The sequence below is a fragment of the Molothrus ater genome, chromosome 1, assembly GCF_012460135.2.
Source record: "Molothrus ater isolate BHLD 08-10-18 breed brown headed cowbird chromosome 1, BPBGC_Mater_1.1, whole genome shotgun sequence".
Taxonomy (NCBI): Eukaryota; Metazoa; Chordata; class Aves; order Passeriformes; family Icteridae; genus Molothrus; species Molothrus ater.
The window spans coordinates 49,889,095-49,904,003 of NC_050478.2; the positions used below are offsets into that span (position 1 = coordinate 49,889,095).

At 40.1% G+C, this 14,909-nt stretch overlaps 2 protein-coding genes across 5 annotated transcripts in view; one reads left to right on the forward strand and one right to left on the reverse strand.

Moving 5' to 3' along the window:
• Positions 1–8,733, forward strand: part of UBP1 (upstream binding protein 1) — a 35,182-nt gene extending 26,449 nt beyond the window's left edge. For 2 of the 3 annotated variants that reach the window (XM_036378781.2, XM_036378783.2), the window contains 8 exons: positions 202–305; positions 984–1,038; positions 1,213–1,306; positions 2,632–2,722; positions 3,535–3,644; positions 5,357–5,499; positions 6,074–6,125; positions 6,853–8,733. In XM_036378781.2, the coding sequence (XP_036234674.1) occupies positions 202–305; positions 984–1,038; positions 1,213–1,306; positions 2,632–2,722; positions 3,535–3,644; positions 5,357–5,499; positions 6,074–6,125; positions 6,853–6,890 (687 nt within the window). In that variant the 3' untranslated portion in view covers positions 6,891–8,733. The remainder of the gene's footprint in view (positions 1–201; positions 306–983; positions 1,039–1,212; positions 1,307–2,631; positions 2,723–3,534; positions 3,645–5,356; positions 5,500–6,073; positions 6,126–6,852) is intronic. The other variant, XM_036378782.2, reaches the window with a different exon arrangement.
• A 223-nt stretch (positions 8,734–8,956) lies between these two features.
• Positions 8,957–14,909, reverse strand: part of FBXL2 (F-box and leucine rich repeat protein 2) — a 51,339-nt gene continuing 45,386 nt past the window's right edge. For both annotated transcript variants that reach the window (XM_036378784.1, XM_036378785.1), the window contains 2 exons: positions 11,806–12,018; positions 8,957–10,838 (listed from right to left, as the gene is read on the reverse strand). In XM_036378784.1, the coding sequence (XP_036234677.1) occupies positions 10,731–10,838; positions 11,806–12,018 (321 nt within the window). In that variant the 3' untranslated portion in view covers positions 8,957–10,730. The remainder of the gene's footprint in view (positions 10,839–11,805; positions 12,019–14,909) is intronic.

The window sequence follows — 14,909 nt, forward strand, 5'->3', positions numbered from 1 at the left end:
TTCATAAAAGAACAAGATAAAACGGAGCTGGTTTTTACCTAGAATATCTGCATGTAATGTGTGGGATAGAGGGAGTCTTTATTTGGAAGTGCAAATCAGAATAGTCTCTGGATAAACCCCTGGCTTTAAATGAGAGAAGTGTACATCAGAGTAAAAAAGGTTTTGTCAAGAGAAACTTAAGTTTTAATTCTTTATCTTCAGTGCTCACCATGGCCAGATACTCCTACAACATTTGTAAACAACAGTCCTACTCCTGCTCCGACTTTCACCTCTGCTCAGCATAACACCTACAGTGTCCCAGACAGGTGGGTTCCTGTTCTGTATCCCCATTAAAGGCAACATTGTGATCAGCCTTATTCAGAACATTTTCTGTCTAAATTCAACTGTGTTCTGTTTCCACTGGGGATTTGGGAGATTGTTTTGACCTATATATTCATTTTAGAGTATGACATTTGTATCACATGGTTCAGTTATAAGGTAATTACTTCTGCCTCACCATCTTTCTTTCTTTCTTACTATATATTTTGTAAAACAATTTCTTGTCCTTTGTCATATAGCAAATACTTTACCTTTTCACTATTGTAATTAAGTCCTTGTCTATGGAAACTATTTTTAGCTTTTTTCAGTAAGAAGAGTCTTCATTTCCATCATACACAGTTAGTATAATTTGCAAGAAAAAGGCCCAACAAATATCTTTAAAAACTTTTCAACAAAAATTGCATTGGTGAAAGCATTTTGTTTTGAAATGTTAATTAAACTACTGTAACCAAACCTGCAGTTCATCCTAAAATTATTGACAGTGGTGTGGTCTGATCTGTATATTGTGGAATGGTCTTTCTCTTAAGTTTAACAAGTTGAAGTCTTTTAATTCTTTCAACTGTGATATTTATTGTTTTGGAAATTTCAAGTTAGTTTTCAACAATGGTTAAATATTTTAGTTTATAGAATTCTAGTAATACTTGGTTTCATTTTTTAATCTGCAGCAATTCTTCCTCCCCAAATCATCAAGGAGATGGAACCTCTCAAGGGTCAGGAGATGTGAGTGTTTGCTTTCTGGTATTGATCATATATTTATATAGCTGTGTCAGAATATTTGATTTGCACTTGATGTTATAAGAAAGTGTTGAACTGAGGGAGATCTTTTTTAATTGCTTGGGTTTTGTTTGGGTTTTTTAGTATCCAGATTATCATATCCAATCTTGTTTCTTACAGCAGCTTCATCCTTCAGCCACAATCCAGGAAACTCAGCAATGGTTGCTCAAGAATAGGTTCTCTGCCTATACAAGGCTTTTTTCGAATTTCTCAGGTATCTATCGTTTACTTTTTTCCTTTCATTGTGTTACTGAGCAGGTTCTGTGTGGGAAAAGAGTTGTCTAAAAACAATATGGTATCTATATTTATGCATCTTTATTTACTAATTTGCTGGTTAAAGAGCAGTGCAGTTGCCAATCTATGTCTGAACACAAGACATGGCAATAGATGGACTCTGTGGGGCTGTTTGCTTCTTTAGCATTCCTTGGAATTGTGCAAAGGGTGGTATGACACACTACTCACCATAAGTAAATTCCTTTTTCTTTGGTGACACTTGATGGGGACACTGTTGTGAATGATGCCAGCTCTCTGCCTCTTGGCTTAGCTCATGCTTCTGTCAGAATTCCTTTGTACCAGGCTTTTTCTCTGGGAAGGTTTATTCTTCTGCTGCTGGTTAGTTTTTGACCTGTGCTTCTTGTATGAGTATTGCTGAGCTTTCTCCATTAACTAGTACCAAATTTCTGACAAAGACTCTTGGAAAATTTTTCTTCTTCTTCATTATTATATGAAGAAGAGGATTTTTTTATATTTTTTATTATCTTTATAAAAGTCAAGTACTAGCTAGCTGGCTTTTTTTTTTTTTTTTAAGCAAGAGGTGTAGTATATATGAATTTTATTATGCTACCTCAGGTCTGGGTTATTTTTAACTATAGTATTTAAGGGCTTTGATCAGTTATTTTTGCTGGCTTCTATTTGTGCATTCCTGGATAGTCTGTGGAGTATTTTCATGCATAAAGACTATTTTTTTCTTGTTTTCCCACTCATCCATTACAGTGACTGATATTTCAGAGTGTTGTTTTCTTCTCTGACACTCATGCTGCTTCTCAAATAATCTGTCCTCCTATTTTTTGCTTCAGCAGCACCTCCTGTACTTGAGTGCATTGTTGTAATTTAAGTGCACAGAGGCAGTGATGGATGGGTAGTTGAATGTCTGGGGTAATTCACTGCGTGACAAACCATGGAATATTTTTGCTCTGTATTTTGAATGTGTTCAAAATACACTACCCTGGGGTGCCAGCAAAAATCACTGTTTCTCTAGAACAGTCATCTATCTCTCTCCACAGAAACTGTGTGCCTTGCAGATTCATACTGTTCCAAAGCTGTAAACAGCATAAACTGTAACTCACCACCTTTGGAAAACAGGTTGATTTATTTGGCACTCCCTAGAGCCTGGTCCGAAGTTTACTTATTCCTGTGTCCCAAATTCTGTTTTTGTCATGGTGAAGTTTGGTAGTCTTGGTTTAAATGAACATAGCATTTATTTTAGAAAGAATTTATGTGCTACAGTAATCTCTATTAAATCCTCATGTGTTTGTCCAGGTGCTGATTTATTAAAGCTGACAAGAGAAGATCTGGTACAAATCTGTGGTCCAGCCGATGGAATTCGGCTGTATAATGCACTGAAATCCAGGTGATGTGCTCACTGAGGCTGAGTGGGTTTAGATGGGGGATTCTAGAACTGGGAGATTTGGGAAGTTAGTGTCAGGATGGGCTTTGGTGCCTGTGTGATCTGCCTCAGGAGTTGGCAGCAGTGTTTAAAATGGGTGTTTGGTACTCCTGGCCCTCCTGGAAGAATTGCTGTTGTTACTTGTGATGGTGTTCACAAGTGGGAGGGAAGAGACGAGAATGTTGACTCCATGTTTCAGAAGGCTTGATTTATTATTTTATGATATATATTATATTAAAACTATACTGAAAGAATGGAAGAAAGGATTTATCAGAAGGCTAGCTAAGAACAGAAAAAGAATGATAACAAAAGCTTGTGACTGACCAAGACAGTCTGAGACAGCTGGACTGTGATTGGCCATTAATTAGAAACAACCACATGTGACCAATGACAGATCCACCTGTTGCATTCCACAGCAGCAGATAACCATTGTTCACATTTTGTTCCTGAGGCCTCTCAGCTTCTCAGGAGAAAAAATCCTAAGGAAAGGATTTTTCAGGAAATATCATAGCTACAGTTACTCAGTAGTCCTGTTACAGGAGTCCAACAAGCAGCATCCATAGGATGCTGAATCTGAATGGATTGAAGTTTTGTTTAAATTCAGCAGCATCTGAGACCATTTACTTAAGTAGAGATTAATTTTTGTGGGCTCAGTGCTAAAAGCCATATCAAGTGTACTGTCACCATAACAAACCTACAGTTGTGGCATATCAGCCCCTGTATTTGCAGGGCACATACCTTTTGTGTGACTTCCTGGTGATTTCCTTGGCCTGCAGGTCCGTGAGGCCCCGTTTAACAATCTACGTGTGCCAGGAGCCCCTCCGGAGCATCCAGCTGGAACAACGGCAGGACGCGGGCAGCACAGACAGCAACGGTGCAATATACGGTACCATATACAGCTCATGGGGACACGGCTGGGCTTGGGCAGGACAGCATGGCTGGGGAAGGGAAAACAACAGGGAGGGGGCTCAGCTGCTGCTCCTGGTGTACAAAGCAACTGTGGGAAATTGTATCACAGCACAATTGCTGCTTTAACAGCACAGAGCAAAAAGAACCTGAAACCTCTCAAGGTTAAACCATTGAGTGTTTTCAGTCTGTTGATAAAACTGTAGTTACATCTGTGGTGGTGTTCGCAGGGGTCCCAGGACAAAGGAAGAGATGAGAATGTTGACTCCATGTTTCAGAAGGCTGGTTTATTATTTTATGATATATATTATATTAAAACTATACTAAAAAGAATAGAAGAAAAAATTTCTTCAGGTGGCTAGCAAGCATTAGAAAGGAATGGAATGATAATAAAATCTTGTGACTGACCAGAGAGTCTGAGACAGCTGGACTGTGTTTGGCCATTAATGAAAAACAACCACATAAGACCAATCACAGATCCACTTGTTGCAATCCACAGCAGCAGATAATCATTGTTTACATTTTGTTTCCGAGGCCTCTCGGCTTCTCAGGAGAAATGATCATAGCAAAATGATTTTTCATAAAATATGTCCGTGACATACGTGGTCATGAATGGAGGAGCTCTGGAATCAGCTGTGCTTGTTGTTACAGACAAGGCATCAGCCATATCAGTGTAGGTGCATGTAAAAGCTTCATGCAAATAAAACAATTCTTTCCCATTTTCTGTAAGATTTTGCTGTCACTGTCTGTGCAACTGAACTAAAACTGTAGAGCCTGGACGAGGAAAAACACTCGTGAATGCGCTCTTGATTTTAGTATTATTTCCCTGACAACTGCTGATTCAACACAGATGGAAATGTAACTGTTTATTCATAAATCCATGTCACTCTTAAAATTAAGAGAATGAAGCTATTTAAAATTATTCTTTATTTGCTCTTGGCTTTGAGAGACCTCTCTCCCCAGCTAAAATCTGCACAGTGCTTGTGAATTTCCATGCAAGAATTGAGGTGGAGGAGGATTTGTAAATAAAATACTGCTGCTTGTCAAATACATGTTTTCTCTCAGGATATCTTCAGCCAGAACATGCAAACTTGGAGCTGCCAAGGGTTTGTTGCACTGTTAAATAAAGATATCGAACAGTAAATACAGCTTCAAACTGAACAGCTGTTTGTCTTACTGTTCTCTTTACTGTGTTCCATTCAGCTCTGAGATCATGTGTAGATAGTTAATTCAGACAGTTGCAAAAGGCTTTATTTACCAAAAACACAAAATCTACATCTGCATTTAAAGCAGGAGCATAGGCACATAAGTGGGATGTAGGTATTATTACCTGATTCTTTTGAGACTGCCCAAAATTGCTTTCAAAACCATCTTTAGGTGACACTCTAAAGATCCATTTTTAAATCTGTTTGACATGATTGTACCTTTTTGTGCAGGATACAGGAAAAAATGTGGAAGTTGCCTTCAGTCTCAGAGCAAATAGAAGCCTCCCCCATTAGAGTTGTGTTTATGACTTTTCCCTTGAAAGAAAAGTTAGGGAAGTTCATGTTCTTAATGAGAACAGGGAGAGAGTAATCTTAAAGTTCTGGGTTTTAAAATTTTTGAAAGTATAAAGTAAATAAATAAACAAATTCAGGTATTTTTCACATAGCCATTAGTAACATGCTTATGTAAATGATGTTTTTCTTGCAGTTTATCATGCAATCTACTTAGAGGAGATGGCAGCCTCAGAAGTCACACGCAAGCTTGCTTTGGCATTTAATATTCCTTTGCATCAGATCAACCAGGTTTACAGACAGGGTCCCACAGGCATCCACATTCTTGTTAGTGATCAGGTAATTGAGATTCTATTTTTTTGGCATTTTATTTATGACTGGGAGTGGAGGGTTTTCTTATGCTTGCTCATTTTTTACTGGTTTTTCTCTTTGATAATGCAAACCTAGTGTTTGCTGACATTTAGAGTATTTTTTCCTTTACAGGAACAGACAAATTCTTTAAATGTGACTTTTCCTCTGCCTGACTAAACTGAAACTATGAGGAGACAGAGGCACCTGGTTTATATAGTTCTGAGAAGCTGCAGCAGTTATTTAGTACATATTTATTTTAAGCACCCAAAGGCAGAGAGCATTTAAACACTGTTGAACTGTGCTTGTTCAAGTGTCTGCTTCACAGAGTTCCAAAAACACAGCCAGCAGTAATAGGCTCCCAGCTGGTTGTCACAAGAGTAAAGAGCAGTATTTTAATAGTAATGGATTTTCATTTGGCGTATGCCTGTCACTTGCTGAACAAAACCAAAAATACACAATTGCTCACAAAAGGCTGTGTTTAATATCACGGTTGTTGAGGGTTGTTTCTGTTTTGTGTTTTGGTCATACTCAGAAGGTATGAAAACTTTTTTTTTTCTTTTAGATGGTTCAAAACTTTCAAGATGAGAGTTGTTTCTTATTCACCACAATAAAAGGTATGTTGTCTTTTCTGACAGTCTAAAACTTAATCATTTATTTCAGCCAGGAGCCTTCTTTAAAAATTACAGAAGTTTTGCATACACAGTAACAGAAGATATTCAGAGTTCCTCCTCTCCTAGCCAGATTTCAGCCTCTGTGTAGCATCTCAGGCTCTTCTCTGAGCTTTCAGTTCAGAACCAGTGCAGGAATCGGTAACAAACCTTATGTAAAATTCAGTCAGCCATCACTGGACAGGGATGCTGCTAATAATTGCTGAGAATGGTGAAGTTTCAAAGTAGGTTAAAAAAAAATCAGCAATCCTGGCAGTAGTACTTCTGAAGTTCAGAAAATGAATCTTAATTGAGTCCTGAGAGTCAGCAGAACTGAGCATAACATTCTGTTATTTCTCTGCTAGACAATAGTCAGCTTCATTCAATAGGCTGCTGTTGAATCCCACTCTGCCATAGGACTCCAATTTATTTCTGGTACAGGGTGCCAGCAAATGGCTGTAAACAGTGGACAAGTTTGACTCTGTGCAAACTTTACCTACAGAAACTGTCCCTCTTTGAAGATCCATTAATCATAACACTTTTGTTTAGCACAAGTAGGAAACCTTTAAGTTTTTGTTGTAGTTGAGTTTATTTTCAAAACCAAATCCATACTAGGGTGTTTTGGTGTATTTGCTTGTATGTCTGTGATTCTGTTCAGGAAGGACAAACAGACATTTCCTTTGTTTTTTTTCAGCTGAAAATGGAGAAGGCTTCCATATAATTCTGAAGTGACATCACACGCTTGCTAGACTGATACTCCAATGCAGAATCAAGTCCTGCCTAAAGACTATGAAGATCATCCAAAACCTTAGGATCTAACTTCACTGTATAAGATGTTTCATATTGAAAACACAAAATGACCTTTCTAATGAGCTGTTTGATAGGTGAACTTTCTTATCACTGCCATAGCTAAGTGTCCTCATGAGAGGTATAATGCCATGACAGCTTCTGTACAGGCATGGAAGACAATGTAAGCAAAGGTGCTTGCCCTTCACTGAAATAAGGCAAACTATGGCCAGTAGATACAGTTTATAGAAGCGAAGCAGTGCTGCTTTTCTATTACCTGTATCCAGTTGGAGATGAATGTAAACTTATTTTGGGGCATTTACCTTTCTGTGCCAGTTTGTCTATTACGTGCTTGTACCTTAGGCTGGTTTTATTTTTTGATGTTAGCAGAGCACATGCTAATCTGTGTGGAGATGAGTAGTTAAGGTGATAGTGATCAGGTTGTCAGGTCTTTGAGAGTCAAGCTGTCAAAACAGCTTCCCGTGTAAATTGTGTATAAGAGTGTATGTAAGAAGTGTAAATGCCAGAACAGGGCTTTTAAGAAGCCCTAGACAGATGCAATATATGCATGCAGCAAACTGCATTATCAATAGTACCTTATTGGAGGGATTAATATAAATCCTATGGGGTACCAAGTAATTGTGTTTTGCTTTAATGAATTTAATGGAAAAGAATTGCCTATGCATCCTTTATGTTTAGTTTCCTAGGTTCTCAGCAGAGCACTGCTGCAGTTTAACTCTTTGCTTGTAAAATTGTGGGTTTAAAAATACTGGCAGTGAGAAGTGGGGTTTTCAGTGGAATTATGCAGATGAGGGAAGATGACCCACTGGCACCACAGGGCTGTCATAGCTTTCAGCAGCATCAAATAAATTGCTTGAGAAACACTAAATACACACCCTGTAAGTTTCCTTCCTGGCAGGTGACTGCCCTGCTGGAGCTCCTATTCTGGACAAATCTCTTCTTACCTTTTCAGTTGACCTTCCTGCACCCTCCATCCATCCATGCTGTACACCTGTTACAGTGCCTCTTCCATATGACCAAATACTTATGTTCTCTGAAACAGGCAATGTGCTTTCTTGGTGTTTTGGATGTGTCTTGTAAAGTCATGGCACAGCATTTCCTAGGCTAACATTAAGTTTCAATTGGTCAGGTACTTAGAGGGGAGTATTTCCAGAGGTATTAAGCGACAGTTTCAGAGCTGTTATTCTGTGCCTTTGGAAAGTTCCAACTTGATCTCTGGCTTAAAAGCTTGGGAATAGTTTGCTTTTTATGCTGCGGTGTTCCGTGTAAACCAATACTACAGCATGTAAAAAAGCAACTTGACTTTTTCATTTCCCCTTCCATAACTGGCTCAAGTGCTTAGCAGAAAAGCTTCTGAAAGCTGTAGCATTTTGAAAATTTAAATTCATCAAACCTAGAGTTTTTTTCCTATTTTTGGTTGGGTTTTATTTTTCTGCACTGAAAGTAAAATTTTATGTACTTAAACATTTCTGCCTATAAGTTGTTCATCTTTGGGTATTGTTTGGTCCTAGTATTTTCCTGAACTGACACTTGTGTCTTTTTAGCTCACACCATATTCAAATCCAAATGTGTTATAAAAGTGGAAAAATCCTTGATTGGAAAGTATCCAAATAGCTAATTTTAAAGAATATTGAAAGTTGTACAGTAGTTTGTCCAGCTCACTTGAAATTGGAATTAAATTATGGCACCAGCAAATGGCTTTTGTTTTTTAATAAGATGTACACATTTCAATTTAAGTATAATAAATGTTTTTCAATAATTTTGTAAATGTGCTTTTCTTTTTGTTTACTTCTTTTTTTTCCCACACCCACATTACAGACAGTCCATTGCTAAGATTTAGATTAATTACAAGACCTGCCCTAGCAAGAATAGTTGGTCAAGGTAAGGAAGGGAAGTAAACCAACCCTGCAGTATATCCTGCACACTGTGCATTCACATGGATCTTCTGCTTCTAGTAGAAATCTTCTTAGATTTGAAATAATTCCAACAAATTCAAGTTTGACATCAGCTGATTGTTTATTTAAGTGTCCTATATCAGAGTAGATTCCATTTGTTTTTGTACATCTTCAATGCAGTAGACTTACAAGGTTCATTATGGTCTTAGAAAAAAAAATGAGCCAACAAAAGGCAACACATATTGACATATTGGTACCAATGACTGCCCTGGTACAGTTGAGAATAAAATCTAGTTAAAACTCTCATTAGACCAGCAGTGTCTGAATGGAACTCTTCAGTATGACTGTAACAGCACTCCACTACTGTGCAAAAGAAGCCCAGATTGGCTTACTTTGTACTAGTAAAGAAATCCATCTACTGTAGTCTAAGGTGTAATTTAACCCCAAAGCTGAGCTCTTAATTTACTGTCCCCATCCTCTGTGAGTCCACACAACCCAGCCACTGCTGGCCACAGAAGTTCAAGATCATGTTCACTCCTTCTTAGAAGTCATTTAAAATTTGCAGGGGGGAAATGGCAGTACTGTCCAGTAGTAGCTTTTCCAACTGCTTTTTAATTTTCAGTAAACACAGGCCCTGAACTCTTAAAACACACACACAGTCAAACTTACACAAAAAAAGCTTTCTGAATTGTCAAGTAGTTTCTCTCAGTTAATTAAATTGCTTAATATAAAAAGTTTATCTAATTGTCTAGCACTGAAAAACTAAGGATGAAAGCATGGCCTTAAGAGTTAATACACAGATTTTTATCATCGTTATTATCATTCAGAAGCTGACAGCTTCTTAACCAAATGTGAGGACTTTGGCTTTCTACATTTGAAAACCACAGGTTTGGTATGGTTCAACTCCTGCCTACAGCTGAGCCCATATGCTTGTCCCTAAAATAGGTGGGCCAAACTGAATTCCTTGCTCCATCCTGCCTTCTGTAGCTGAACCTGTTTTCCATTCTTCTGTAGAAAAGCATGTGTGCTACCCCTCTCCTCCTGGAAGCGCTGCATCCTCTCCTTCCAGCCCACGGGGATGGCGTCGGCGGAAGCACCATGGCTGGCTGTGGCAGCAGGTACAGCAGAGTGCACGGGCTCCACCACAGTGCATTTCTTACCCCGTTCAAGGCCGATGGCATCGGGCACAACCTGCATCGGCGACTGCCAAGCTTTGTACCAGCAGAGTTCAACTGAACCAAGTCCAAAAACTTGGGAAGTACTTCTAGTTCTATGGTATCTGGAGGTACTACCTTACCTTTGACATTACCTATCATGTCCTGTTACATAATTAAATATGAAGCTGAATCATGAAAAAGAACAAGCTGCTGTTTTACTGTAAGAGCTTATGATTACTTTGCATTTTTTGGTCAACATCTGCTAAAGCTGATTTGTCTTTAAAACCTGATACTTGATCTGTGGTGTATATTACAGAACAGCAGGCTCAGTTCCTTGGCGTGGCAGCTCGAGCCCCACGTTACAGCGGCACTTCACACCAAGTAGTGCTGACAAATGCAAATTAACTTCCAAGTTTTGTGAACTTCCACCAAGTAGCTGCTCCGCTGCAATGCCCACACGTTTGACAGGATACCACAGTTCTCATGCCAACAGAAGGAAGGAGTTACTAATACAAACCAAAGCATCACCAACTTAATCCACAGCTGCACATTACGTTAAGATTTTTACCTGGAAAAAAAAAAGCTTTTCTTGTCACAAAACTGGATGACCAAACACCCAAACACCACCATTAGGACTTGTCAGGAAACCGACTCCTTCTGCTGACTTGCCGTCCTCTTCAACAACAACATTTTCTGTGTGGCTGCACTCACTATCAGAGGATAATACAGCATCTGCAGAGGCGCTGTCCGCTCCCTCCGACCGACGGAGGGGGAGTCACTGGAGCAAAGTAAGCATGAACTTTCACGTGAGGTAGATGAGCCTGTGGGTGAAAAGGCTGCATTATAATGGGAGAGAAAGAACAGAACTGAAAAGAGAAGCAGCAACATCTCACCTGTTGTGCCAGCAAGTGCTATCTCATTAAGATTAGTTACCTATGAAGGAAGCATCTATACAGTGGATACCAGCCAAGCTGTCTTCTCCTCACCTGTCATTCCTCATGACCCATCCAGTAAGGCACACCAGTGTCTGGGCACTCAGCCTGCACAGGGCTCCCTCTGGTTCCCCAACAAAGCACTGATGAACCCAGACAGTGCAGCAGGAGAGGCACAGGTTTGCTATAGGGGCAAGAGGGTGGACCCTGGCTACTAAGGGACAACTTCTCTGAACCTTATCTCCCATATTTCTGCTGCTGTTCTCATCCTGGAAAGCAGCATGAAATAAAATTGTGCTTCTGCCTTCAATTTGAGTCACTATCATCATCAGGGATGATCTTTCCAGTTGCAAAAATGTTTGGATGCGAATTTGGGATACGAAGCCGCAGACAAGTTTAATTTCAAGGCTAAAACGCTGCCTCCACAATGCAGGTGGTCTCTGACCTAATGGGTGAGATACTCAGGGGAAAGGTTTGGGGCTGGGTTCCAGGGCCTGAGGCCCCACAGCCCATCAACTGAAATATCCATGCAGATGTTTTACTGTTGGCTCTGTGTATTAACATGTATTTAGGATTTAGCATGCCACTACACCCTCCTAAAAACAGAGGACTCTACTTGAAAAAAATACAGAAGGCAGAAGATAAGAGCTCATCATTCCAACAACAAAATGTCACAAGTTAGAACTGACAATTATTGCTGTTCATAGAGGGAAGTTACACGCATGGGGACCTAACAGAAGGACAGTCAGATGGTTTATCCAGCCTTCCATGCCTGGGACACCTGTAGGACTCCTACAATCTCAAGCAGCACCAAGAGCTCTGGCATTTCCACGGGAACAAGGCAGGAAACACCTACTCTGATCCGTTTGATGCCAGCTCGTGTGACCTGCTGACAGTCGTACAGCTCGATTCTCTCCAGGTTGTGGCAGTTCTCCAGGTGCTCCAGAGTCACGTCCGTGATGAGGAGACAGTTATCGAGCTCCAGCACCTGCAGCCTCTCGTGCCCACACGTGCTGTTGCTCAGATGAAGAATCCCATCATCAGTGATCAGTTCACAGTGAGATAAGCTCTGAAACAGAGAGAAAACAATTAACAACATCCCTCAGTTACTCGAGCCTCTGGACAGCAGAAGTCCTCTTCAACCTCCTTCACTCCAGTGGTTAAACAGCTACAAATAATACACAGCTGAAACCCATAAGAGTAAAAAAAGAAACTGCTTTACTTAACAAAATGGCTGTACTTGATTTTAACTTTGCTTCAAAACAAGCTGAGTCCCAAAACATATCACCAGCAAAACTCTTCAGGCCCCTTTGCTCTCTATGAATGTGGGAATTCTTTTCCAATTGTCCCACACAGTGCAAACAGCTCTGTGCCAGAAACAACTTTAAAGGATGATCGAGAACATAGGGGAATAGATGAGTATCTGCTCAGGGGTTACTGTTTCACAGCTGCCATGGTCTCATACATACACCAAGCCCGTGCAAGTCCACACAGATGGAGAACAATCACAATAGACTGATTTGCCAAATAATGATTTCAAAGAAAAACAAGCCATGAACATTTGGCACCTCAGGCTGTACAGACAAGGAGCAATAAACATCTTGTACAGCTGCAGGAGCAGTCTTTTCTGCAAGTCAGCATAATAAACCAAAAAAATCTGCTCCTCTTCAGCATATTTTTTTTCTGCCTTGAATTTGAAGAACACAGAAAATGATGTTGCATCTTGGGCAGTGGCACCACATAAAGCACTCTCCTCATTTCTTCAGGGAATTCATGACTTTTGGAGAAGCACGGATGATGACAACAACAGGAAACAGACATTCCTCAGAGGCAGCTGAAAAATCCACTCTTTGTCACCACTGAAACAAATGCTCTCAAGTCTTCCCCAGTGAAATGTGCAGGATCTGTGAACTCTTCTCCTCTTGCCCTGGGCTCTGAGCTGGTGCCTTGCTTTATGCTCAGCCCTGAGTTCTGCCTGTACTTGTACCTAAGTCTAACAGTGTTGGGTAATGAAGTAGCATTTCCTTGCCCCAAGTAGTTTTTTTCAGACAGTAATTGATGAAGAAACACTTGCAGCAGTCCAAAAGCACTTTTTAACTCAGAGCAAGCAAATAGCAGTGCTCAAAAGGACCTCCTGCCAAACCCCCAACTCTAACATGCAACTTTTCCCCTCTCTGGGTACAACACATCTTTTCATTCCAGCCTGAAAAGGCAACCTGGGGACTTCCAACCTTACTTCACCTCAGCTACAGTCAGAGCATTTCCTTCCTGCTGACAGACACATGGGGTCTGTCCTGCTCTTTGAAACAATTTGGCCTCAACATTTTTCGTCTTTGCTCTACAGAATGAGCAGGGAACCCAAGAAAGGCTGGGAGACAGGTCTGCATCTCCCTGGAGTCTGACAGGAGCCACCTGCAGCTCCAGCTGGTCCAATTTTACACGCCAAGAGTGAGTACCCAGCAGGGACTCCAAGCAACACCACGAGGGCAAACTGTCTCCAAAAGACAGCAGAAATGAAGTGCTTGTCCCTACCAACAGTGTTTTAACTCCTGACACCCATTCAGGCAGTCTCTCAAGTCTTCCAACACATCAGCTCTCTCCTGTATCTCCTTTCTCTGTGCACTTGGTTTGGCTCAGAGCCTGGGGACCACCAGCAGCTGCAGGGTTAACCAAGGTTCATAGCAGAGCTGCTGGGAAGGAAGGACAGGAGGCTGTGTGAAGCTGTTGGCTAATTAGGAGTGTTCCATCCCAGGAAGTAAGCAGCTTATAAAATCAGCTTTCCTGGGACACGGTATTGGAACTGCAAGGACAATACAGGATGTACAGCTGAGTTCATAGAACTTTGTAGAACAAGTATGCCAAATTATACACACTTCATAGTAAACTACAGGATTTTTCTGACTTTCCAAGCCTACTAAAAAGCATTAATAATGTGGAATTTCACAAATACACACTTGAAATCTTAAGAACAAAGAGATATGGTCAAATTCTTTTGTTCTTGTTAATACATACTAAAAGCTGTGCATAAATCAAGTATGGCATGACATACTATGAGAACTTCACATGCTGTGAAGAATTCATTTGTCTTCTCATCTTCAGGACTATCATGAGTATTTCACAGTTTCTCTACTAATTTAAATGTTCAATTAAATATATTAACCAGAAATTACTTAAGTGCATTAGGCAATAAAACACTCTAATACTGATGAAGATTTGCCCATTTCCACCATCTACTGAGTCTCCAAACAAGACAAAAGCAAATCCAACGTCAATCTCTGCAACTCCAAAATGTTTGTTCTAACTGCAAATACCCTAAAGCACAGCTGCAAAGGAGTTTACAGGACATTGGGAGCACCAAGATTAGCTCATGCACTGTATTTGGCACCTGCCTGCCTTGTCTTGTCTTTTCCTGTAATTCTCAGCCACTGCTGTTCACACACAATCTCTGAGTATGTATCCTTCCTATCCACAGTTTATATATAAAGATCTATATACACCAAAGAAATCAAGTTTTCTGGTTCCCTTAGGAAAGCTGTGATGTTTTACCAATGCCACACCTCCCTGTCTTTAGGCAAACACACAAAGGCCAGCAAAGAGGAGCAGGCTCAGAAAAAAACGCTTGGGATTTATGAGGTTTTATGGTATCTCTGTTGAAGCACTGACAGAACTGATACAAAAGATCTCTTTTGTAAGAGATCTTTCGTACCAGTTGAGCAAGAACTGGCTGCAACTGAGATTACAATATAAAAATGTGTCCCATATAAATGGCTCCACAGCTCCTGACAACTCATTTGGTTTTACATCAAGAATGAGAGTTCAGAAATGAAACTGGACAGTTGATAAGAAAAAATTAAAAAACCAACAACATTAAATAGTGAACAAGCTCCTTTTAAAAGCCATCTCTCCTCATGTTGCTACCTTAGTAACACTAATCATAACACAATTTAATTAAGGAAGCAG